The 26095-nt window shown below is 36.7% G+C and overlaps 1 protein-coding gene across 3 annotated transcripts in view; it reads right to left on the bottom strand.

The window, feature by feature from the left end:
- LOC106483405 (collagen alpha-1(XXVIII) chain) overlaps positions 1–13399 on the bottom strand; it is a 77371-nt gene extending 63972 nt beyond the window's left edge. For 2 of the 3 annotated variants that reach the window (XM_013941309.2, XM_013941310.2), the window contains exons 1-10: positions 13384–13399; positions 12190–12343; positions 11045–11604; positions 8937–8957; positions 8246–8302; positions 6947–7000; positions 6395–6436; positions 5657–5683; positions 4474–4518; positions 1787–1831 (exon numbers count right to left, since the gene is read on the bottom strand). In XM_013941309.2, coding sequence (XP_013796763.2) covers positions 1787–1831; positions 4474–4518; positions 5657–5683; positions 6395–6436; positions 6947–7000; positions 8246–8302; positions 8937–8957; positions 11045–11604; positions 12190–12310 — 972 coding nt within the window. In that variant the 5' untranslated portion in view covers positions 12311–12343; positions 13384–13399. Of the gene's footprint in view, positions 1–1786; positions 1832–4473; positions 4519–5656; positions 5684–6394; positions 6437–6946; positions 7001–8245; positions 8303–8936; positions 8958–11044; positions 11605–12189; positions 12344–13383 lie in introns of those variants that run through there. The other variant, XM_013941311.2, reaches the window with a different exon arrangement.
- Between the last annotated feature and the right edge of the window lie 12696 nt (positions 13400–26095).

The following is a 26095-nucleotide window of genomic DNA, read 5'->3' as shown; positions in this document are numbered from 1 at the left end:
CCTCTTAGTATTTGAAAAGCATTTCCAAAGAGGCTTTGAAAAATCTTATTCTTCTTTAAGCTATTCTTCCTGAGGGGAAAAAAAAAGATCATGATGTGAGATGGACAAATGCCCCATCAGTAAAAAGGAAATGTGCTTCAGGCAGGATGGTATAGAATGTGCTAATATAAATATGTAAATTAAGATAAATCACTCTGAAGTTCATTGCATGCTATGTTCCTTTTAGTCATTGAGGGGGTTGTAGTTCCCATGGTAATTATTTAGTTCTCATAGTTCAGAACTACAGTAAATCCTTGTAATCTTTGGATTAGTCCTCTGTTAGGGTGAAACATTCATCTATTTCTGTTCTCCAACAGTTAGGATATTTTGTGTAATGAGCCTTTCAAACCTAAGCTGAATGTAGACCATTGTACTATATGACAATATGTAACATTAAGCTTAAAACTGGGATGCTGTAGAAGTAACTGTAATGATGCTGTATATGAAAAGGAGGAGGTTATTTACTTAAATTTGATTTTGCCTTAATATAGCCAGGTTATATCATTGTACAAGAATTTAGAGATGGCTTGATTTGCAACAGCAGCTGGTATTTTACAAAGCGTGCAAAACTGAACATATACTGCATGGTGAGTTGAATCGATATAGAGAAGTGCTGATGATCTGATTTGTCTCATTAATTCCTTTCAAGATTGGTCAAAAATCTCTTAGACTCTAGATTTTCTATTTCCAAATAAATAGGAATAACTAAGTGACATCTTTTCGGGCAGGGACCATGTCTTTACTAGTTGCTTACCAGACAGAAACAGAATTACTGGAGCACAAAATAATTAATAACTATAACTATTAACTATATATATATAAACATAACTAATTAACAAAATAACTGTGTAGCATTATTGCATCTCCACTGCTAAGTGAAAATAAAGCTGAAAAAAATCATTTTAAAAGATTGAATATGGCATTTAGGACTAAATGTTCACATCTTAGTACCACAGAATAAATTCCCATTAATTTATTATGCCCCTCATTATGTTTTCATTCATCCAATCCAGAAATACACTCAGTAGAGAAATGAAAGGGCAAGTGCTGTCTGTCTTCATTCCACACGACCTATGGATCTACTAGGAGACTGTTATAAGTTCTTGAGATCTCTGCTACATAAAGCAGCTCTTTTTAGGTGTCTATCACCAATTTTTTTAGGGGAATTATGGAAGTTATAAGACACACAAAGACAGCAGTAACCCTATTCAGCAACTGTATAATAGAGAAGAGCAAGATATGGACTCCTACGTAGCTTTTTGAAAATAAATGATAACTGATCTGAGACAGGTAATAGGTTTTTCTAATAGGACTGGAACTTTCTCTGACTCATTTCCCAGGCTTTTAAATAATCATGTCAGATTTTATCTGCGCAACAAATTGCAGTTTCTCTAGCTGCCTTGTATTTCAGGAGGAGTGTGTCCAACTTCAGAGATACAGGGGAAGCTGCCATGTAATATAAGAGGGATGTAGGAAGTAGGAGTATGATTCAGCACAATTTTACTGTAAGGGTAAGCTGAGAGCTCTACAGTTGGAGACCCTCAATGGGCCGCAGATCTCTGAATAGCCTTAAGCAGCAGCAGTCAAGAATTTTTCTTTAAAAGCTATTTTTTAAAGACAAAGATTTGCCAGACTCCGCTGCCTTTACTAAACATGTGCTGCTCTGCACAGAGTTCACAAGTTGTCTGTAGAACAAACTTACAGAAAACTGTGTGTCTTTTTATTTGATAGCTTTCAGTTCCCTTACCTGAGGTCCCCGAAGTCCTCTAGGCCCAAAAGGACCTTCCAAACCCTAAGGAAAAATAGATGCAATAATCAGATTAATACGAAATTGCAAATACATGCATGTGAAATATTGAAAACCAAAAAACATGTAATGACTCATATCTCTGTTCAAGCATTTTCTAGAGTCTAGTCTCTCTGCATGGTACTGCTTTGCAAAAAATCATTACAAATTGTTTTCACAAAGGTAAAATGCCATATTTCATTATTCCATTAGCTGTCATTTCTTCATTTAAAGAGTTCTTACTAGTTACTGCTACTGCAGGTTGTTCACAAATATTTTTGCTGCATTATTACTTCTTGAGTCACCAGAATGCACAGCCTATGGGATTTAGCTTCCAGTTGACTCAATACTCAGTTATAATTTGTTTCTAAAGTAAAAATAATTTTCAGCAAATAGAGTAGTTTCCCTGGCTTTTCTTATTCTTTTCTCTCAACTAATGATATCTCCAAGTATAGAGGCATCAGCACAATGCTGCATTTTTCAAAGCGTATGTCACATTTTGAACCTCTTAATAGCCTCAAGGAATTTAACAGACACCTACACAGTTACATTCCACTATCTTCCCATCCAGATTCAGACTCAGAAATTGTAACAATTCTCTACACTCAGGCAGAGAGCTAACTGCCAGAGAAAGTATATAACCCCACTGAGTTCTAGCCCATTTACAAAGTTACACAAGTAACGCATGGCACAAATAATAATATTTTGATGTGATGATAGTTACTTTTGGTAGAATACACACACAATTGGTAGTAGTTTTGATTTCAAAGCTGAACACAAACTTTCTGAATTTCAAGCTTGATTAGCTTTTAAAGAATCCCAGATTCACAGCATCAAAACCTCTGCTGGTCAATGTGATCAGTGAAACTGAAAAGCAGAGGGATGTTTCTGATGTTTTTCCACTGGCTCAGTTTTCTTTCATTAAAAAAAAAAAAAAAAAATTGAATCATTTTGTTCTCTCTTCTTCTCCATTTGTAAGTGTGAAGCTGGGAATCCTGATTGTAACTGTACCTCTCATTTGTTCACTAAGTTCTTGAAGTCCATAATCCATTATAATTTCTGAACCTCTATAGATGTCAATTTTTTTCATCATTGTCTTCAACAGAAATGAAACAAGCAAATTTCCAGCAGCCCTGGCATATGTTTTCTACATCCAGATTTCTTGGCTGCTTTGATTATGTTCTTTGCCAGCTTCTGAACAGCTTCCTTTTATCTTAATAGACATTTCACATAACCTTGTGCTATTTCTCACATATTGCCTGGATAAAGAAGTTATGAACTTTTTTATTCCTATGACAGACACAATTCTTTCTCATTCTTTATTAATACTTCAGTCTTTTCTGCAATTCACTTGTTCTCACTTTGAAGCCCAGCATCTCACAAGGTCTTCAGACTTTTATTATAGTATAATGTTCTTTTTCCTCTGTGATAAACATTGCTGATTTAAATATTTCCTAATTCCTACCTGAAATTCATCATCAAACAACCGTGTTGCAGGAACTACAAACTTTTCAGGTTTATCTTTGATGAAGTTAAGCTTAATATGAATGATAACACTGAAGAAATATGCTCTGATATAACGATTAATTGCAATCTAGCTGGCAGTACAATGAGAACTCTGACCATAAATCAGTGGTTTGTAGTATTCACACAAGCCTGCTTACATGAACGCAAGATACATGATTACACCATTCAGGAGTACATTGTCCTTCCCAAGGGCATGTTTCAGAGCATAAAATCCAGCTGTGGATTCATCTTAAACTGACCTTTCAATACCTAAACTGTAGATATTATATCTGAACTAGTCAAATGTGACTCCCTTTATATCGAAAGAAATTAAAAAAGCATCTCTACAGTGAGATGCTTTTATATATGTGTGTGCGTGTGCATGTGTGTGTGTATTTCCCACCAACAGAACTTCACCCTGATCAGCCAGAGAGGAGAACAGGATGACGGTATTGGTGTTGTTTTGTGTGAGTACTGTGTTTTCCTTTTGTGTTGATCTGTGTGGCCAGCTATATATCTATACACGTACTGTGTGTATGTGTGCATGTGTGCCTATTGGCAATACTCGCCCAGCCTTGCTGGACCTGGGGACACAGAGCCGCAGCAGCCTCACTTCTATTGGCCTACCAGTTTCAGCAGTTTCTAACAACTACCCAAGCAGCTGGGACCTGATTGCTTATTCACTTATATCAAGAAGAAGAGGAATAAATAGAAGCATGAATACATATCAGTATAGATGGGCTGGTAGACCTCTTCTTAAAGTTGTTCAAGTTGTATAAGAACCTGTTTCCAATGTCATATAATTTTATACACTTAAATTTAAATTTACATTTCAAGGAAAAAAATCTGGTGAACTTTTCTGTGTAACACCCTGACAGTACTTTGTAAACAGAACCTGGCCTTTGCCAGGACAGCCTTTGTTTTAGGTATATGACTACATTTCTTCTGGAAAATGCAAAAAACAAGAAGTGTTGTTTCAGTTTCTATGAACAGCATTTTTACAATGAATATATCCCTACTACCAGAGAATCACAAGATGTTCTAATTTTACAATAATCTTTACAAGCTATCTTTATGAATATGTCACATAATTTTTAATATCTTCATTGACGTGCAACAGTTTAAATAAAAATTCTACTTACTCTTTCCCCTTTTATTCCTGGGGATCCACATTCTCCTCTTTCACCCTTTATAAGAAATCAAAAAGTTAACAGCTAAACAAGACCTTTTGATTGCATTAGAGGCATTAAAGACTGTGCAAGCAGTTCAGCAGTGCAAAAGCTTTAGTAGTTTCTGAGGACCTGAGAGCAGCACCATTAGATATTGTCTGCAGAATTTCAGTTCTGCTCAAGATACATACTTTTTCTCCCTAAGAATGCCTACAACATTTCCAATCTACATAGTAAGAGGATAACATATTTAGTATCTGATAAGTCTTGCTGTATTTTTCCAGCTTGCTGCACTGCCTCCAGAGATCCTCTCTCTCTCTCTAGATTCTAATTTCATTATTGTGAGATCTGAGATTTTCCTGAATAAGCACTGTGAGACTGTACACATGGAATGAAGAAAGTGAATTAATAACGCATTCTGCTGATGAATTAACAAATATGTATGAATCTACTTTTCCTATTTCCAGGAAATGTTTCCACAAAACTAACATGCATTTTTCTTGTGAACACAAAGATTCAGAGAGGCACTGCTTTTATTAATAATCCTTGTGGAAAGATAAGTGTCCAAACCAAGCAAAGTTAAAATGAGTTTATCTCTGTTTCTGTATTGGCTATGACATTTTGAATTCTAATTTGGACTCCAGAATCTTGCAAGTCTTTGAAGTGTACTATTTTTTAGCTTCTTGGAGAGCCTATCTAAAACACCTAGAGATGTTTTTTGGTCAAGCAATAGCCCTTGAAATTATGTGTTAGTTTAAAAGCAAATGTCCTTGTGGTAAGTTTTTAAAATCTGATGATTGCCCCATCTATTTGTGTTTGTAGCAATCAATTTCACATTCTTCCTGCTTACTCTTTTATTCAACCCTAAGATTTTTTTCCTTCTAGTAGCTTTACTTCTGGTCTTTTACATTTTTCTTTTTATATTTAGATTTAGATTTATATTTTCTGATCTTTTATTTTTTCTTTTAATTCCAGAAAGCCAGTCAGCAAACAATTCCAAAAATGATGAATTTACCGTCATGAATAATCCTATGGGTTGCACTGAGGTGCATCTCATGACAAGAAGAAAAGATAGACCCTTCTTTCCATTCTTTCATGTACACTGTCACCAAGTGACAATCTGTTTTCAGACTATTTCTATTCTTTTAAATCTTACCTTTTCTCCCTTATAACCAGGAGCTCCCTGTTTGAAAACAACAAAAATAAAGAAAGAAAAATCATAAAAGAGAATGTAAAGGCATAATGCACTCTTAATTTAAGTCAGAAGAAAAACATAGTAAAGAATTACATTTAATAAGTTTAAGTCTTCATGAAAATAAAATATCTCTCTGGAATCATTTAACCTATAATTCTCTGCAAACTTAGAAATCTGTATTTATGACATTTAGCTGCAAATATTCCAGTCTGCCAACCACTTAGCATATATAACCTACTCTTTAAACCGGATTTTTAAACTGAATTGATCTCATGCATGGACTAGTGTGAATCTTTCTACTGTGAATCAAGAAGAATCCTGGCTGAGAAATATTAGATGACAGAAGCCACTGAAGAACTATCTAGATGGTTGTTCATGATGACATCTTCAATTCTATCTTCAGGATAAGTATAATGCAAGTCAATAGAAAATCATAGAGCTTCAAATTTTCCTTTTGTTAATAGCATCCCAACACTTAAACATATGGTTAATTTGAAGCAATTTTTAATGTGTTTCTCTTAGTACAGATGCTTCAGTAAACCAGAACTTAGTTTAGGTATTATAAGTAATTAAATAAAGTGTATTTGTGAAAACTGGAAAACACATTTTCAATTCAGTGGAATCGAAACGTGATATCCTCAGGAATCTGGAAGATAATCTGAAAACCAAGTATGAATTAGCACTGCAGTAGTCACGTACCTCTTCACCTTTTTCTCCGTGATCTCCTTTTTGAGCATCACCCTGTTAGAAGCAAAGGAATACAATTAAAATATGTATTGCTCTTTTATTTATTGCTATTGCACTAAAATCTAGAACATTCTTTAAGGATCAGAAGTTGTTTTTCCTATTTACAAAAATTCTTCCAACAGTCAAGAACATACAGTGCTGAACATTAACACAGAAATCTCAAGAACTGTTATTAGATGACTGAAATCTTAGTCATCAGCCCTGCGAGCTGCTCCCTGTGAGAGATTCTTGCAGTATTAAAAAGCTCCCTTGTGTTTAATGAGCCTTCCATCAGATTCAGAAACCTCTGCTGATAGAGAAAAGCTTGAATGATAGGCAGGTTAACTTGGTAGTATTTTAGTTTCAAATTTTCCCTCTGGCTTCTAAAGCAACTAACTGTAAATCTCTCACAGCAAAGGCCAGTCTTTTAAACCATATTTTACTACACCTTTTCTTTGCTATCTTTACTTCTATGGTTTCAATAAAACTAGGCAGAAATTTACTTTTTTGTTTTTTAAACTTTACCTTGTTTCCTTTTGGTCCTGGCTCACCTTTCTCCCCTCTGTGACCAGTACTGCCCTGAAACAAAGGAGGAAAATGTTCTTATCACTGTGAGGATACAGTTCTCCAGTTTCTTTAAGACTGTGGCTTAGCGGCATGCCAAAATCATGCTGGAATAAGTTTAGCTTAATCCACACTGATGCAGGCAAGGCAGGTGTGATACTACTTCCTTAGCTGAATGGTTCTTCCGGTATTATAAAGTATCTGTGATTTTTTTTTTCATCAGTGTTCAATGGTAAACACATTGTTTACCTTCAACTTTAGCAAAATAGAGCATTGGAAAATCTAACCAGCAAGGTGTCACAGAAAACACAACACAATGCCTCCTCCCTGTTTTTCAGAGGCACCCATTACTACCTGTTCTCATCTGCTTGAAAGTAGCTATATGTGCAGAACAGCTTACTGTCAGTGTTCAGCGCCAACAAAGTCATTAATCACTATACCATTATTCCTGTTTGGAAGATGATGAGGGTGGGAAATAGAAAGGTTGGTATACTTTTCTTTTTTTATATAGTAGGTTACATCTAATCGTTATGGAAAAAATAGCTTAAAAGGCTTGGATCTTAAATTTTAGATTGGAGAGAGGGGTTTCAGTTCCAGATGCACATTATCCAGAGTCAAGGGTGATGGTAGGCCTTGCTGTCATAACCTGTTACACATATGGTTAACCAGCCACTTAGTGACTAGGTAAAAAGGGAAAAATCTCTGTATGTACCTTGACTGTCTCTGGGGGAGCTAATAAAGATACCAAAGGGATCAAAGAAGTCACATACTCTCTGAATTCCCAGTGCCAAGAAACAGTTATGTGCTCAAGTGCCACAAGAGAAAAGAGAGTGCTGGAGACAGTTTTAGCTCTTTCTTCACATGTGCTGTCACCCTCAATCTTTTGAACCTTTACTCCTTACACAAACGAGAGCCACTGGTGGAAGTAAATCTTTGCCTAATGGATCTATCCTCTCTAGCTCTCAAGAATAATTTTTTGATTTGGGCTTCAAACAAAATAACATGAATGTATTCTTTCCAAGGTCAGTACACTATTATGGACTGTGGGTTTGAGCTATTATAAGAATAGTTGCCTTTCTGGAGATTTCACAATGATATATTATGACACGGCACTTCTGTTTGCAGTAGAAGCATAACTGATACATTTTTTTACAGAAAAAGTCTTTTACAGAAAGAGTAACCAATTAAAATACTGTGCAACATTGATCTCAATGACTGATCTTCTATTTTTGGGGTGTTTTCAAGTGAATGCATACTTACAGAATCACCTTTGTCTCCTTTTACTCCCTTTTCACACTCACAGCTCTTCTGCATACACTAAAAAGTTAACAGAAACATTGAGGAGAACATTTTCAAATGTATCTTTGAAAAATTTTAAAGCATAAAGTCTGTTTTTGCCTAGCCATATACTAGCGAGCATAACAGCAAAGTAACAAGGAAACAAAAGATCTTATAAAATATATTTCTTATATAATCAAAATTATACTCCTGTATAGCCCAACCTAAAAGAGTTCAAATACCAAACTTTATTTATAACACAAAAAAATCAGTTATAGCATACAAATATTTAAGGTAGCATATACATAGTATATAGTACCATGAAATAATGCATCATTTTTGGACAATATTGACATTGTCTTCTAATGAGACAACTAATGAACTTGCATCTGTTGTGCTACCCTACTCCACTTTGGTAAGAACAGCTCTTTATGGCTTACTGTTGCTATTACCCACTAATGAATAGAAGTTGTAGATTTATCAGGAGAAGGGATGGAAGAAACGGATGAAAACTAAAATAAAAGCAACCATGGTAGGGACCTCTACTCAGGGCAAAAAAAATGATCAATCCTGCAATATTGTTGCATTGTAGCAGAAGTAGACATCAGAAGAAAAAGAAATGATCTAGTACTCCAAATGGTGATCAAAACATGGAAAACTCAAAAAAACCTACCTGCTTCTGAAGTAAGGCTTCCTGAAAAGAAAAGAAAAGAAAATGTTACTTCCATATACATTTCTTTTACAAGTGCATTAATTTAACCCTTTTCCTCCTTGGACTAGATGATCTCCAGAGGTCCCTTTCAACCCCAACCATTCTGCGATTCTCCCTAGTTTAGAGAATTTCCAATGTGAATGGTAAAGAAAGTGAATGCCTTTCTTTCTTACATTGGTAGGAACTAGCCTATGGAACTAGTCATATGAAAAAGGATTCTCCAGTATGAGAACGGCTGCTAAGTATAACCATAATGAACAGAGAGCAAACTAGAGATAATGGGACAGCTACATAGACAATGTTAAGGACTTAGGCTAAGAAGGGGAATATGAAAAGACCCAGAGGCCTTATTAGTATAATATATAGGGGAAGAACTTTATCAGCCTTATTCATGGGAACAACAGTTACTTTTAAAGTATTATCCTCAGAGATACAGTCAGCAAGCTACAAAATAACCTGTCCCTTCAAGTGATCAGTTCAGCTGAGCAAGATCTCTCTGTTTTAAGTTTCCTTAAATTTCTTGCCTCTGCTCTCTAGGAAATTACTTACCTGACTAAGAAGGTAAGTATCTGTATCTTGGGCAGATCTTTCAGCAGCATTTCATAGCAAAATGTATTGATAAAGTGCATATAATGCCAAGCCAAAAAGAAAGATATGGTGGGCTGCAATGACTAGTTTGCAATGTTCAGCATCCTTCTCTAGTGGAGATATCCCAGAGATAACAAAATGGAGATATCTTGGGTAAAAGACATTCTTGTGTCCAGATACAAGATGTCTGGATCTTCTTAGACCAAATATAGCACTATATATATAGCACTATATTGATATCAATATAAAGCTAGTTGTCTATTTATATATCTAATGACTTAATGAAAATTCATCCATTAATAAAGAGCACAATACTATGAGATCTCAGGGAAGAATTTGTGTTTGTAAATATATATACCTTCCTAGGTACAATTTATAAACTTGTAATAGCATAAAATATTTTATAATTGCCTTTCACTGCCAATATCTGTGAGATCTACAGCCATATGCTTAGTTGTACAACCTAACCTTTTGTTTTTATGCATATCAGCTAGCAAGTTTCCATTTTGGATTTTAAATCTTCTGAAGTAATTTTTTTACCACCTTTAAGAGAATGCTACAAAAATATTACATACATTCTGTATTAACTATTACCTAATTAAAGCTATTGCATTTTCTAAGAATAATTTTCCTCCAAATTACATTAATTTATTACTTGCAAAGTCTTCTTTTAGTGAAAAATACTTTCAAGTGTTTTAAAAAGCAAACATTTACTAGGTCACCCCAACACTTTGCACATTAGGGCTCAGAAGCCAGAAACATCAAGTCCAGCCCATGTCTGTCTCACAGCAGCACTTTTGTTTATTCTAAACTAAGAAATTAAGTAGAGTATTCCCTGCCTTTTCTTATGTGTGCTCTATGCTGTGTTAGAAGGGCAGAGAGCTTAGTGCCCTTAATCAATAACTACAATGGAAGCCTGATCCCACTCAAGTCAATAAAAAAGCTTCTATTAACTTCAGCAGACATTCTTGAGCAGCAATGGCCAAAGCACAAGCTTTTGAGTAATTCCAGTGACTTTAGAATAGTAGCACATACAATCTGTAAAGAGAAGTCTGCTCATGTGTCTTTTCAGGTTCAGGATCTCCCTGCTTTTGCTTGTGATCTCTTAAATCTGTGGTGTAATTCAAAAGTTGAGCAATCTGGGAGCCGAATGTGTAGTTCTTATTGTTAGTCTGAGTAGCAGAGGAATGAGCTTTGGCTATGATTTAACTAAGCTGTTTAACCTTACGGGCCTCAAGCCTTAACCTAAGACAGTTCTTGAGCCCATAGTTACTGACCTTCTCTGCAATCAACACTGGAGCCCAGCTCTTGCAGGTGTTACACCCAAACTTTAAAAACTTCCTGAACTTCCAAGCCTGAGGTCAGCTCCAGCTCCTAGCTCACCTGCATACCTCTGCACTGCGTTCAGGACTAAACAACCCAAATTAAATGAAATTTGCCATGGATAGAAGGGTGATAAGAGTCCCATCAGCATTACTTACCAGTTCCAATGCTACATCGACTAACAGGTTCTGATCATCCAGACATAAGATATATTTAGAAGATGAATCACCAGATATCAAACGCAATTTTCCTTCTTGGACACTTTTCTTAGAAAGGCCAATGGTAAAAAAGTGTATTCCAAGACTCCTGGCTGCTGTGGCTATCCCCTGGATATCAGGACTGTTTGGATGATCCACACCATCAGTCATCAAAAAAGTCACTTTCACACCTCTCTTACGACCTTCAGTTTTAAAGAGTTGAGTGGCATTGGAAATTGCATAATAGGAGTAGGTGCCATGGCCAATGAAGCCCAGAGCCCTGATTTTCTCTTTAAAACTCTGCACATTCTTCCAAGCTGTAAAGGGATGATCAATGCTGACTGTGCTGCTGAACTGCATACTTGCCAGTTTGACATTATATTTCTGAGATTTTACTAGTTTCATCTGGAAAATTTTGTCAGTTAAGTTTTGAACAAATTCTTTCTGTAAACCAAACAATTGATTTTTGGCACTTTCTGAACTGTCCAAGATAAAGACTATATCAATGAGACACATATCACCTGTAATGGAAGCAGAAAGTTAAATCTATGAGTGATTGGCATACCTGCGCTACAGATTTTAGATTATTCTCTGCAACATTCCCAATCCTCAAACCATTCCCCCAACTCCTCCTCTCTCTTCCCAGGAAAAAATTCTGAGGAGAAATTCCACTCTAAATTATGTCACTGCAAATGCCAAGAAATTCTACCGAAGTCAAACAATTTAATTTAATTTAGTTTGGTTTAATTCATACCAGTATTATTAAGGACAGTCAATAGCCAAAAACATTCAAATTAGATCTTAATGGGATTGTTTTAGCATTTTAATTGATTTTGTATACAAACTACCAATTTTCCACATGCAAATTCAAACTAAAAAATAGGCTTCTTATCACTTATCTTAAAAGAATTTTATATGGCCAATGGAAATGATAGGCCAAACTGGAGTGTATGGCTAAGTAAATGTGAAATATACGGAAGTATTTTCCAGGCCCAATGATCAAAATAAATTGCATTGTAAAAAAACATGCACAAGTTGTCAGCAAATACCCTGAAAAATGAGACATACTACATGGGCAATCAGAAATTCTAAGAAAATGGTTTTACCTTCATCTTTTTGCACAAGAGAATAAGCATTCTTTCCTTTCTTTCTGTTTTGCCCATATACTGTCTGGTTCATGGTCACAGCCAGAAGTAAAAAGCAAAAGAAAGAATGTTTGTTCCACATAGTGACTCTGATCCCAGATTAGACTTTTCCTTCCTGTAAAGAAAAAGAATCTGTAAATACTTTATTCATAGATACTAATAAATAAATACCTATACTTTATATTCAAAATACACATTCATGGGAAGCACTGCTGGAATTCTGGAGACAATATGTAAAAAATTATAAAATTCCTTGGGTAGGTGAGTCAAGCATAGCAGCCAGTGCAATCGCAGCTGTAGCTCACATGTAATTGTATATTAGAATCTGTTTTATTAGAAAAGAAATATGCAGTGCTCCCTTTTATTTGTTAAAAAAAGTCAGTGCTATCTTTAGCTTTCATCTCAACATCTAACAAAGAAGGATAAAACAAATTGTTATTAAAGCATGTTGCTGTTAACATATATTTCTATTAAAATAAGTATATAAAAATAGTAGAAATATTACAGAAAACACAGAGTATCATTTGTTTCTATAAGTCCCTAATTGTTGGGAATAAGCAAAGATCTGGGTATTTTTGGATACAGTTATATTACCTAGGTCTGAATCATCAGTATGAACAACTTCTTAAAAAAAAGTGGTTGAGTAATGAAATTCTAAACATGAATGTATTATTAATGTTACATGGCCATAACAGAAAGCATGTAATATTTTCTATAAAGACAATATTGGATTATAATGACAATATATACTAACAAAATGAACATTAAACTATTTGTCAGTGATTCAACTTATTTCTAGAGAAAACTAAACTCCATTAAAATGGATTTTCAAAAAAATGCCTGTAATTTACAATAATTAATTTTAAATATCATTAAAGGATAACACGCATGAGCTGGTGTTTTAAATATCCTTACATATTATTTCCAGCTCCATTCAAGTTACATATACAGAACCCATCAGGGCAGTCCTCTAAAAATACAAATGAAATAACTTTATAAGCCTCTTACCTTCAAAGGCATTCAAGCAGCAAACTGTGGATTGAATATGCTGTCAGTATAGAAAATACATCCAGTAGGTCATACTGGAAAATGTTTTGTTTAAGAAAATAGGACAATCTGTAAATAAATAGTCTATCCACTTGTAAATGGACCTACCTTGCATCTAGATCCCTTATGGTCCATTATTCCTGTTTAGTTGGCCAAAGTTTAAATGAAAATAGTCAGGCACTTAGCCAGAGCTGAGTGGGAGACCAAGCCATTTTATTAAAGGGACAGTGTCAGTCTGGGAGCACGAGTGTTTCCTCATTTTACATAACTGAACTTTTACGTTAAAAAACTCAGTTCTAAACAATTTGCATCTTTATCCGTAACTTTGTCAGCCACAAGTCTTCAGCTTCCCCAAGTTAATGCTGCAGCAGCTGCCTAGGTCAGAGATGTGAGGTTAGCACATCATGATTTTACAGCCCAGGAACTGAGTTCTCACCTACTGCTTTGTGCGCTTGCTAGGATCATGAACATCTCTCAATGGTGGTAATAATGCATTAGCAATTATAATAATAAAAGACATAATTTCAAAAAAATAAAATCCAATATTTTTTCTTCCTTAGCTGTTTGACTCAGAAATTCTTTCTGTTATTTAGATGCTCTAAAGGGACAAAGACAGGTGATCCAAAAGGGCGCTGTCATTTAGGTAATTCTAAATGTGCTGCATGTAAATATACTTGCTGTATCTAGTGGCAGGCTGCAGTGAAAAATACTATTGTTATGGTGTTAAATCAAAAATCATGTTGAGAGAAAGTATAAGTCCATGGTAAGTCTCAAGGAATCATTACATGCTTTATGGGAGCTTTGTTCAGGTGCCCAGCAGAAGCTCAGTGCCCAGTCTCTGGACAGACATCACCTACAAGGCAACACTTCCCTCAACGCCTTGGTGGCAGGACAGAAGGGAGAGCTTCCTTGTGTGGTGCAGCAGAAGGGACATGGGCTTCGTCACCGGGACACAACAGGTCCATGCTGCACGATTAAGCATTGAAATGTTTAAGTTGTAGTTTGAAAAATTTAAGTGAAATATTAATAAATTCAGACATTTCAAAAACACAGGGTAAAAAGACACTTTTGACAGAAGCACAATTTTTTGGTGGAAGTCCATTTTTTCATCAACAACTTACAGTAGAAAATTTGTAAACAGGTTATTGATCACCTAATGTACTGAATAGCTTAAAACTTTTTCCCCTAAATACCATATCAACTGCACCCCTTCACTTGCTTCTCTGAAAAGCAGTTATTCAAGTCCTAACACAGAAAAGGCTATAAAGGCACTTGTCAATTGTCATTGAAATGTCTTCCTTGTATAACTTCAAGGAATTCAGCTTTCCAAAAGATGCTAAAGCACATCTGTATATTCTCTTTCAGTTGTAATCCTTGTTACAGCATGCCCTCAGGAAGCTGTCAGAGTACAACATGGTAGAGTTGCTCTCAGAAATTTCCCAGTCTCCTGATCAAAAGACTCCATTAACAAGGCTGACGACTTGCTATGATCCAGATTTTATTATGAGGCACACGGACAAAAAGAAAGCAAAAGAAAAATTGTAAGTCAAAAGGTTAAAATTAATATTGTTTCGCATGCTAAATTAAAAATGTAAAATTAAAATTATCAAGGCAATGTCATGATTATTAATCTGCAAAACTAAGCCTGCAGCAATCTACAGGACATATACAAAATCAAATTTGTTAAAATGAATGGGGGAGTTTTTCCCTATAGTAGACTAAACAATGTGGGGAAAACTTTTTATTTTACTGCAAAATCTTGAAAGCCTCTTTTCTAACCTAAGTGAATTTTTTGCAGTCAAACTTTGAGCACATTGGCTACTTTCCATTAGGTTTAAAAGACAGAAAGTAATTTTGTGCACCTTGAATAAAAAGCAGGAGGTGTATAGTGAACTCTGCCCTTGGTGTCACCCCCTCAACCCCCCACCCACAACACAACAACAGAGATGGCAAACAGTGTCCTTCACCTGGCTGGCTGCTCAGCCTGGGTGAACTCAGGAGCTTGGCAAGGAGAGAGCCTGTGGCTCTGAACCAGCCACATCATTTGCTAACCCTTACCGTAACAGGGGAATGGTGAGGATGATGAAGGTGCATGGCAGCGGGGGTGGGGGCAGTGAGGACAGGGAAGAGGAATGAAGACAGGGAAGTTAAGTAAAATGGGAAGCGGGCAGAAGTACTGCAAAAGAAGACTCCAGGTCTTGGAGGAGTACCTGGATGCATTGCAATAAAGAGAAATAGTGGGAGATCCAAAGTCACTGCCATGTGGCTGGGAATGTATGGGATGTAGGACCCCAAAGAAACTGGTGTGAGTTTCACTGTTCATCAAACAACAGGTTGTACTACATGACATAGTTGTGACAGATAACTTCATACATTCGGACACAGATGTTATATTCTTCTTGAATGAAATCAAAAACAGTTGTGAACTGGGAGGGGAAAGAAGCATTCCATTCATGGGAGTAACATTTTAAAGTTCAGATTACCTACAAATTCTGCAATACAAAAAACTACAGAAGGAAAAAGTATGAATTACTAGGACTTCATTAATCAAATATTCATTTTTGGAAGTTATGGAGCCTAGTAATGATGTAGCTGAATAACTTATAGGCTGGGATTTCTCCTATATCTTCAACAGTTACTGTAATGTTTGATTGCCCTGGCCATAAAGCATATGATGTTTGATAAACCACTGGCTTTATGTAGATAATCACACTTTCCTGCTTCTTTTCAATTCCCTTGTACAAAACTGTACAGAAACCACACTTGCTTTGCTTTTTGTTGGTTGTTTAGATAACAGCAATGGCATATGCTAACTGGGAGCTTTTAAATAACTAGAGCACATTTCGTGCTTATCGCACTAAACCTTAGGTGAAGGGTCTCTTGAGGAAAGAATGGAGGAAAAAGAATAGGGCATCACTGACCACTGACCTTTAAAAAAGTCTCTGCCTTCTTCAGGCTAGTAGAAGCACACTTCATTTAACATAGGAGCAAGGTCTCTATTGCTACACTCAACAAAGTACCCTCTTCTTGCTCTTCCAAGGGCAGAACCCTTTTTTTAAAGTCATCCAGCTGGAAATCACACCCTGGCAATAACTCCCAGCACCACTGAGCTACATTGCTACAGAGTAGAGCCAGATCCCCCCAGTTTCTAACAAGCCAGTAACTTACACTACTGGGCCAAACCAATGATTATTTGTTACACAATGTGTAACCGCTTCCAGTCTCTCAAATCATTAATGAATGTTCTTTACATTTTTCTCTTTGTGAGAAAAAATAGAAATAGAGCTAGATGGTATTTTTTTTCCTCCTAGGTCTATATTTTAAACCTTAATTTAACAGTAAGCTGCAAGAATTTTTATCATTGAAAGCAGAAATCATAAGACAGAAATCAAAAAGTGGATATTCACAGAGAGGAAGAAATTTCAAAAAAGTATTACATTAAAACTTGCCTTTAATGAACTTATCTCTGTAAGGAGCCACAGGCCTTAGTATTTCCAGGCTTAAGTAAACCAAGCTAAACTGCTTAGTCAACTACAATAAAAGTAATCTGATGGAAACAAGAACAATAAGAAAATATGTGCCATCACCAAAAATCAAGGTAGGACACAGCACGAGCCACCCTCATTTTATCTGTTTGTATCATGGAGTTCATTGTATTTGTGGCTCAGCATCTAACAACTACAGATGCAATCTATGTCTTCTAAAATATATGAAAAAGATATGCCCTAATGCCATTTCTTCACAGAGGATGGCTGATACAACACTGCACATGTTGCATCATTGGCTCATCAAAGAGCCAACAGAAAAATAATAATTCACAATTATCTTTGAATGACTGACCCTAGAATGTTGCATTCAGCTCTGGGCGAGTCTAACTTTGGAAGAAATTTGCAGAGAACAAAAGCAATTACTTGGATTATCTCAGGAGACAAAGGGGTTTGTGCAAGAGAATGGAATAATAACAGCATATATCAAAAGAAACTTTGTGTGACAATGCAGTCTGCTAATGCATGAAATAGATTCTTGCAAGAATTAAAATTATGGTTTACTCACATAATCTAGTTATGTATGCTATGAGCCACAAATACGACAGCATACATCCCTTTAGCCCATGTAAAGGGTGAGATAAAACATATTAAATAAACTAGTGAGGTCTCAGCTCTTAGTCAAGGACAGAGATAACCCTAATCTGGTTGCATGGGAGAGCTGTTCATCAGCCGTGTGATTGTACATAATACTATACCTGCACAGATTTGTCAGTCTGGGCATGCTCTGTCAACATGAACTCTGCTGGAACAGGCTGCTGCTACCAGAAAGAAATTCATACATCCCACTCCTTCCCGAACTCTTTCCTCAGTGCAACACAGGAAGGATTAGCTGTCCCTGCAGCTGCAGCCTGTTCCTGAAAGACCTCTTTCCTAGAAGCCTGTATGTCATCTTCTGTCAGATGACAGATGTGCATGTGTCTCCTGAAGGATGCTGGAAATGCTGGGACAGGCCATGGATGGATGACATTTCTTGACCAACAGATATGTTTCAATGGATATAGACTGAACATAGGTTACTCTAACAACTGTTTTATGTTGTTTACAATAACTTGTACAACTTCGGTTTGTGTTTTGAATTTCTATTTTCCTTTTTCTTTTCTGAAAAGTATTTGTCTCATAAATAAGTGTAGATTTATCTATTGAGTTTAATTGTCTTAAATAAATATTGCCATTGTTTTATACACTGAGCCTAAAGAGTTTCAGAAGAATGCAGTCTTTTACACTAGATATCTCTTAATGCTATATATAAATAATAGTAACTAGCAGCATCCAGGATCTGTTGGGTCAGTCATAGTGGTGATGATTAAGATGCATTTCATCAGTAACTAATTAGTCATATGGATCACTCATACTGTTTATATATTTATTCTTACCCTTACATATGCTTCAATCAAGACTTGTTAAATAGTCTATCCATTCAGACACGGATCATCAGCTATCGAAGAATGTTTTTTCCAGCAGTAGTCAAGGTTTATCTGTACTATGTGCCAAAACAGAATTGACTGAATGGGTTTTCAGCTGCATTCAAAGATTTCTCACTCCTTTTGGACCTGCAAACATGACATCTGGCAGAGATCAGAAAATGTTAACATTTATGATTTTTAGACATAACAATTTCTGACTGGTCAAATATACATATAACCTGACAGTTCTCACAGACATCCAGTATGCTGACAGTAATGGGGGTTGTATTTCTCCGGCCAGAAAATCTGAGGATCTGTTATATGTTTTGTGTGATTGGTCTGCGGAAATGGCCTCAGCCCTTTTTCACTATTTACTGTGATTTGGAAGTAAAATAAGGACCTCGATAGTTTTGTTACAGGATTGTAGATACACAGTGTAGAGCTTTATTTTTTCACCAGTTTTGCCAGTAAATAGTTCTATAACTTTATATTCACTTAGAGGTCAAACATGATGAACGTAATGTCTCCAGATTTACAGCTCTGTTTTTAACATTATTAATTCTTCTTACTGAGCTGTTTAGTACAGCAGGGTTTCAATGGCTGCTCTGAACCACATGCAATTTCAGCTCAGTCCATCTAGTTTCGAGTGGTATTCTGATAATCTGCCTAAATGCATTCATTACCTGATCACACTAAAGCTCTGGTCCATGATACATTTTATCGGTAAAATCCATCTTATGTTGCTGTTGAATTTTGATTTCTGCAAGAAAAGCCTTTTATTTCTGCATTCTTGCTTAAACATCACATCTTCTATTGGAAAAAATCATGCATCAGCTTTCTTTCCTGATACTATACCTATCCTTCTTAAATAATGCCTGCTATTCTAGTTACTGCAACTCAAAAATAATAAAGAAGAAATAAAAAGGAACACAGAGAGGTGACAAAGGCATGGGACAGCTTCTGTATGAAGAGAGATGAGGTAGATTAGGATTCTGCAGCATGTAAAGCCTAACTGAATGTGAATATGATGCAGATCTATAAAATCATAAAAGAAAGTGACCATATTTCACAGTACAACAATGAACATCCATTAGCTAAAACAAAATAAAGTATTTTTCATGCAGTACATAATTATATTGTGAAACTCGCAGCTACTGGACAGTATGAACAAAAATATAGTAAGGTTAAAAAAGATATGACAAATTCAAAGAACAGGCCGAACAGTAGCTATTCAAACAACCTGTTTACTTGAATGGCAATATGAACAAATTGAGAGCACACCATACACAGCCAGAAGCCATTCCCCACATCAGCTTTTCAAAGGGCAGCAAAATTCCTATCTACTTGACAGAAACAAAAACAGAAAATTCAGAAAAAAACCCAAGAAACTCAAAACTGGGCAGTCAAATCAAATACACAGACATTCAAGACTCCATAAGCAATCTAAATATTGCCCATTCTGTGTATGTGGGAATTAAACAGTTAACTGCAAACATAGAACATATGCTTTGGAAACACACACAGCAATTGGATGCTGTTCTTAGACACTAATTAGAGATTTTATGATATTGGCTGGAGACAGTTAACTGAGTTTGGTCACAGAGCAAATGGAGAGGATGGTAAAGATATTTCTTTTCCTCTGGTCTGACACCTAAACCTGACTCTCTACAACAAGTTCCAGTGGTATCGTTAGTATGAGAAGGCTGAAAGCCTCGGTGCTGGTGAGCTCAAGCTACCTTCTCTGGATCTTTGCATCCCGTGAGCAATATATCTTGCCAATAATAAATGTGTTATGGTAAGTGTTGTAACATTTATCTTTTTGTGTCTGCTAAGCTCTTAGATTAAACAACATCTGTCTCATGTATCAATGGCTCTGGTTGAAAATATGCTTAATGCTCAAGTGAGGGGAAGCTGTAAGACAAAGTTTGATAAAACAGGAAAAGAAGTGAGTAGATACTCTGAGATGCCCATGATTTCTGAGTATGGGACACAAAACTAACAGCAGAGGAAACATATGCAGGGACTAAAGGCTGAATCAGGAGGTTCAGTGAAGCATTGTGCAGTTCCTCAAACTGCAATAGAGTTACTTAAAAAGATCCAAAGGCCTACATTGAAGCAGCAATTGTACTGACAAAACAGTTAATTTCTTCTTCAGGCTTAAGTCGCACACCCACACATACATATCACGCCAACATGGTCTGAAATCAAATATCCCTTCTGTTCAACCTCTGTGGAAGGCAAAGAGAACTGCTGAGTACCCTGTGCTTCATTGCAGAGGGACCATGAACCCTGAATCTTGTCTTCAGCTGTTCCTAAACTTTTTTCTAACCTATTAATATTCAAATATTTTAGTTTGTGGAAAGCATGATTTAAGTGCTTTATTTAAACACACACACACATACACAAAAAGCAAACAACCCATCTAACAGCCTTCCCCTGAAGAAACAGCTCCTCTTCTCCAGATCAAAAACATAGGTCTTCCTGAAAGACAGATAAAATAAGAGAGTTTATAATTCATCTATAAGCAATGTGAACATGAGCACACTGGCTAAGCAAGATTCATCTGTCCAGTTGCATTCCCACAGTCTGCCTCACCTGTATCAGCCCTGGATGGGCTTTGGCCACTGTTTTTGTGCCAGGCTGCTCAGTTTGTAAGGGTTAGCTTCCTTAGCCACCAAATTCCATTTTAGCCCAAACTAGAGAGCCTGATTATATCACATAATTAATGTTGAATTGCAGAAATGTATTTTGATGATGAGTAAATATTCCTGCTGTAAGAATACCTTTCATTTTGTCTTCTCTCCAAAGAGACTGGGGCTCCATCTTGTGGACTTAGACTGTATGTCATTAAATTGAAAGTCTATTAACCGAATAAGTGCAAGCCAAGCTTTTCATGTCATTTGCTCTTTTTTGTTGTTGTTTTAGGCATAATTCACTAAACTGTATGTATTTGCTCACACAGTTTTTGGTTTAACTGAAAAGAAAGTTAATTAAATTTGGTCACCGAGCAAATGGAGAGGATGGTAGAGATGCTAAGTAGCCTGAAAATCAATGTGAAAGTGCAGGATATTATAACACACATAATTCAAGCGTGCAAAATGTACATTTACACTGAAAATCTTAAAATCTAATTGCACAAGCAATAAACACAGAATTCACCAACAAGCTGGTTCTGACAAAACTCTCAACTGCATCACCTTTGCCTCCACCTCTTCAGAAATAAGCCTAAAATCTGTAGGTGCCTGCTTTTAATATTAAAGTTCCCTAGATGGGCTGATTAAAACCCTAGTTCTCTAGACTATGCTATATTTGATGTATTTAATAGTATTATTTTTATATCTCATTTTTCTCCTGTCCATAGACTTCATAGCTTGTTCACTTTTTTGACTGCAGTAACACATAAGCTGGGAAGTTACTGAACTGACGCTTTCTGGAATGGATACATTCCTTACATTCCTTACATTCCTTACAGTAAGAAACACAGATATTCCAGGATGTAAGACTTTCCAATAGAAACATGTATATCACAACTTATAACATCCTAATAATAAAATCACACAAATCTTTTTAGGCAGAAGAATGCACCAGCTGGAGAAATAGGGTGCTGTTCTAAGTAAGTCATAACAAGTGCACAAGTCCAATGGGAGATTTTTTTATTACTTTAAAATTGATATACAGAAATTGTAACACCACAACAATTCTTAGACTGTTACAGAGCACTATCAAAAACATTCTACGGGGCAAAGCAGCTACTCTGTCATCAAGCTACCATAACAATGAATACTCTAAAGAGACAAACATATTTACAGGCAAATCACAGAACACTAAGTCCTAATAAACTCTTTATTACTTAATTCAATAACCTTCACATCTCTACACAGCAGGTACACTCCCCTACAAACATCAAGATGGCAGGTCTGAACATTCACAATGAAAAATATTAGTCAAAGGGGGAGAAAAAAAGACATGCTTCTGCCCATTTCTCACTTCTCTAGAATGTAAGCGCACTTTTCTGCAATTTTATTTTCAATCTATAAGTATTTCTAATCTGGATTGCTAATTCAAATTCAGTAAAAAAATGGATCTTTAGACACAAGAATAGCTGTGTCTTGTAGCTGTCATTTTGAAAACCATGTTCATATTGTTGTTACAAACTCCAGATACTTTGCTTTACTGTTAGATTCTCATTGCTGGGAATGCAGTTCTCAGACAACAGGGTCATCCATCCTTTGCCATCCCATAAAGGAGCTCCAAAATTATTTGGGAAACAGGTTTACTAGGATGAGGAAATTTGGTAACAGGCACTCTATGAACAGGTTTGGCTTTAGTGGTAGTTCAGTGGTGTTCTGAAATGAACTGAGAGACTGAATGAAGGGTAAGTCAGTGGCTGTACTGACAGAGTTAACATTGCCCTGCTGAAGACAGAAGCAGAAGCAGCACTAAATATCCAGTATGTGCAGCATCACTACAGATCTGGCCGGACAAGGTCTCCCAGGGGCCTTAAATTGTGGGAACTCTCCAACATAGTAACAATAAAAGCAATCGACCCTTGACAAAATTTACCTTCAAGGCTCACTAAAACAACCCAGAAGCATGACAAAATTTAAATGAGGGCTGATATTCTACAGTCAAGCAAGAAAGGAGACTAGGGAATACAGAATAGGCACTAACTGTAACTGTAGTTGAAGTACAAACATGCAAATACTGTCACTAAAATCAGACCATTTTTCTTCACAAGTATCTATTTTACCAGGTTTATTTTGAAGGCAGTTCATCAGCTTTGAAGGGTTATTTATTGTCATGATTATTGAAATCTGTAAGAATGAATATACAGCCATTCAGAAGGTGGGTCAAGACAAAGGCCTGGAGCCCAGAGTCAAGCAATGACAATGACAGGAAGTGGAATCAAAGAGTGCAGGATGGCACTTCACAACCACAAAACTCTTACAGCATCATCCATACCACAGCAAGTGCGGCATGCTGTACTTATGCTGCAGCATGTGGAAAAGAATTTGTGCTACACAGAACAGATCCATTTAAATTGACTGGGAGGGACAGAGGGTAGCACTTGTCACCCTTGCCAAGGAGCTGACCCATGGAGTCGAGCAGACCTTCTGGGTGCCTCAAGCTGAGGCCGGCTTTATAGCACCTTCCCTTCCATCTCTCCTTGTTCCTCTCACAGACCTGTCGTTCCCCTACCTCCGCAGCCTCCAGCCACCTTTTTCTCCTGCAGCACCACCACGTCTGCCTGCAGGGCAGGATGGTCCGACAAGGCCCCACAGCTGGCCTGGGACTGGCAGGACCTGCCACTGCCACTGAGCACCATAAGACAGACACACAATCCCTCTCCAGGGCAGGCGTTCGGCCTGAGACTGGAAGTGGGCTGTACTTGAGCCCTCAGGGCAGTGGGAGCAGGAGGGAGGTTTGTGGGGAAGCCCTGCCATGGTGCCTCCACATGGTGCTGGGAGCAGGTGCTGTTTCCCAGGGAGGCTCAGGCAGAGGAGGCCCAAGAAATGTGCTCTGCAGGGAGGCAAGCGATGCAACTCCCTGGCTTGCAGGCCCTCATACTGGCATCGCCTTGGTGGCCTCTGCAACAGAGCGTGCAGGAGGAAAGCCAGGCGTCAGGCGGGCCTGACTGGCTGGGGGTGAAGGTGGTCCAGAAATGCAGCCTGTGCTTGGGGATTACTTCAGGCACTGCCCTGATATGAAAGTAGTATGATGTAATGTTACAGGATGGCAGCAGATCCCCCAAGGCCTGTCAGGAAGCTCAGCTGGAGAAGAACTCTAAAGAAGAGGAATGCCAATTCCAGTAGAGAATCTGTTCTCCAGGAACATCAGAGTATACCTGGAAGGTATACTAAAATTCAAAATAAATTTCTTTTTTTAATGAAGGTTTTGATTATTACAGAGAATGTGGCGATCCTGCTCTCCAAAAATCAGAACATCTGTAAATATAAAGTATGCTGATTAAAATTCTATGTCAGGTCACTAGTGCATGTTGTCCCACTTCATAAATTTGCAGAGACATAGTTAAAGAATAAGATAGGGAAAAAAATCTTAGAAAGACTGGATGTCAACTGAGCATTCTACAGTTGTCTGTAGTGTTTGCATTCTAGAAGAGAAAGAAAGCACGGAAATTAAATGAAACCTGTTTTGAGACAGGAGGAATTAATATCAATATTATGATTATAGTATCAGTTTATAGTACTAGTAATACAGTAAAAATGATAATCACAGCATATACAGTGAATGAAAATATGATCTTGTGCAAACAAGCAAGATAAATTCTCAGCTGAATTGTTAAAACTTTGGGAAAGTAGCTTTGCAATTTGTACCTATAATATCTTCATTTACACTGCTGAAGCCATATAACTTGACATATTTTTAAAATGACTTTTAGTTTACATAGACTGAGAAATGTGTTGGGGGAGCAATGAAACAACATACGGCACAATGCTACAGGAACTGAAGAATTCTTTTGCAGAATATGTTGAATAAAGCAATTTAGAGCATGCAGATGTAAGACAAGGTTGCTAGAAACCCTTCCCCTGATTTTCTTTCTTTCGTTAGCACTTGAAGGGTTAAAGGTATTTTGGAATCATTAGAACACCTCAGCCTGATATTTCTGTGATATTTTAGAAGAAAAAGGGAGCATATGAAATTCCAGCTGACTCAACACTAATCTTTGCTGATATGTTTTATTAAAAATTTAAGAGCATATACATATATTTTAAGAGATGGATGATATGCCTAATTGAAGTAACTATTCACAAAGAAATATTTCAATATAAGGGCTTATATATCAATATATGGGTTTATATATCAATATTTCAATTTATGGGCTTATTATATGGGGTTTATATATGTTTAATTTATGAGTTTAATAATCAAAACAGATTTTGATTATTACAGTCTAGCTATATACTATACTAAGCAACGGCTGTATTGCTACAAGAACAGGAGGTCTTATTAAACTCAGTATTCCATACCAAAAGAGTCTCAAAGTCATTACTTTGTTCTGGAAAGGGTACAACATTTTCACTGAACATTTAAACTTAAGGGGAAACTCAGAGGCAGCTAAATGATCCAACAGATCAAACCTGCTGAGCATTTTTCAGCACCAATGAAACAAGCCTTGTGTTCCTAATAGGTAGGTTAGGACTTTCCAAACTGTTTTTTGCTGAGTATCATCACCACAGGCTACAGTGCTGATATGAGTATCATGTGCATCAGAAATAGTGACAGCAACTTTCACCAACAGCAGTAATAACTCTGGGCTCTGAACTGGAAGTAACATTCTGAAGTGTCTTGTGAATTATTAGTGTCATTTTTGCCACAGCTGTTGAATCTCTACATTAAACCCTTCTAGGGTACTCAACAAACAAACTGTTCTTTGAACAGCTGAGTTAAAGAAACCTAATGATTTGTGCCTCTGTGTAATTCCCCACCATCACCACCATTTATGGTGATCTATCTCCTCTCCCCTCTCACATGAATAAGCAGTGATGTCTATAATATCATCTCCACTGAGCAAAAGGCAACATATGTTCTTACTAATTAAGAGTCAGACACGTACTAGCTGGATGGTCAATATTCATGGACAAAGCGGCCATCTGGTAACTACCAAACAGGACAAATAAAGCCAATATTTTCCCTGTCTGCCTTTTCTTTATTAAGGGTAGTAATTTGGTATCTCTGTTTCCCACTCACTAATTTTCACAAAACTTGTATAAACATAAGTATCTTTGAGACTTCTCCTTTCAAATTTCACTGAAATTAACCCCAAGTCTAAGAATTACATTGTGAGACAAACAGCTAGGCAGGCAGTTGCATGACTCTCCTCCTTCCTTAGAAATATAAGCTAAAAAA

The sequence above is a fragment of the Apteryx mantelli genome, chromosome 2 (assembly GCF_036417845.1).
Source record: "Apteryx mantelli isolate bAptMan1 chromosome 2, bAptMan1.hap1, whole genome shotgun sequence".
In the NCBI taxonomy this organism is placed as follows: Eukaryota; Metazoa; Chordata; class Aves; order Apterygiformes; family Apterygidae; genus Apteryx; species Apteryx mantelli.
The sequence above is the reverse complement of the archived record's forward strand: the minus strand, read 5'-3'. Positions and strand labels throughout refer to the sequence as shown.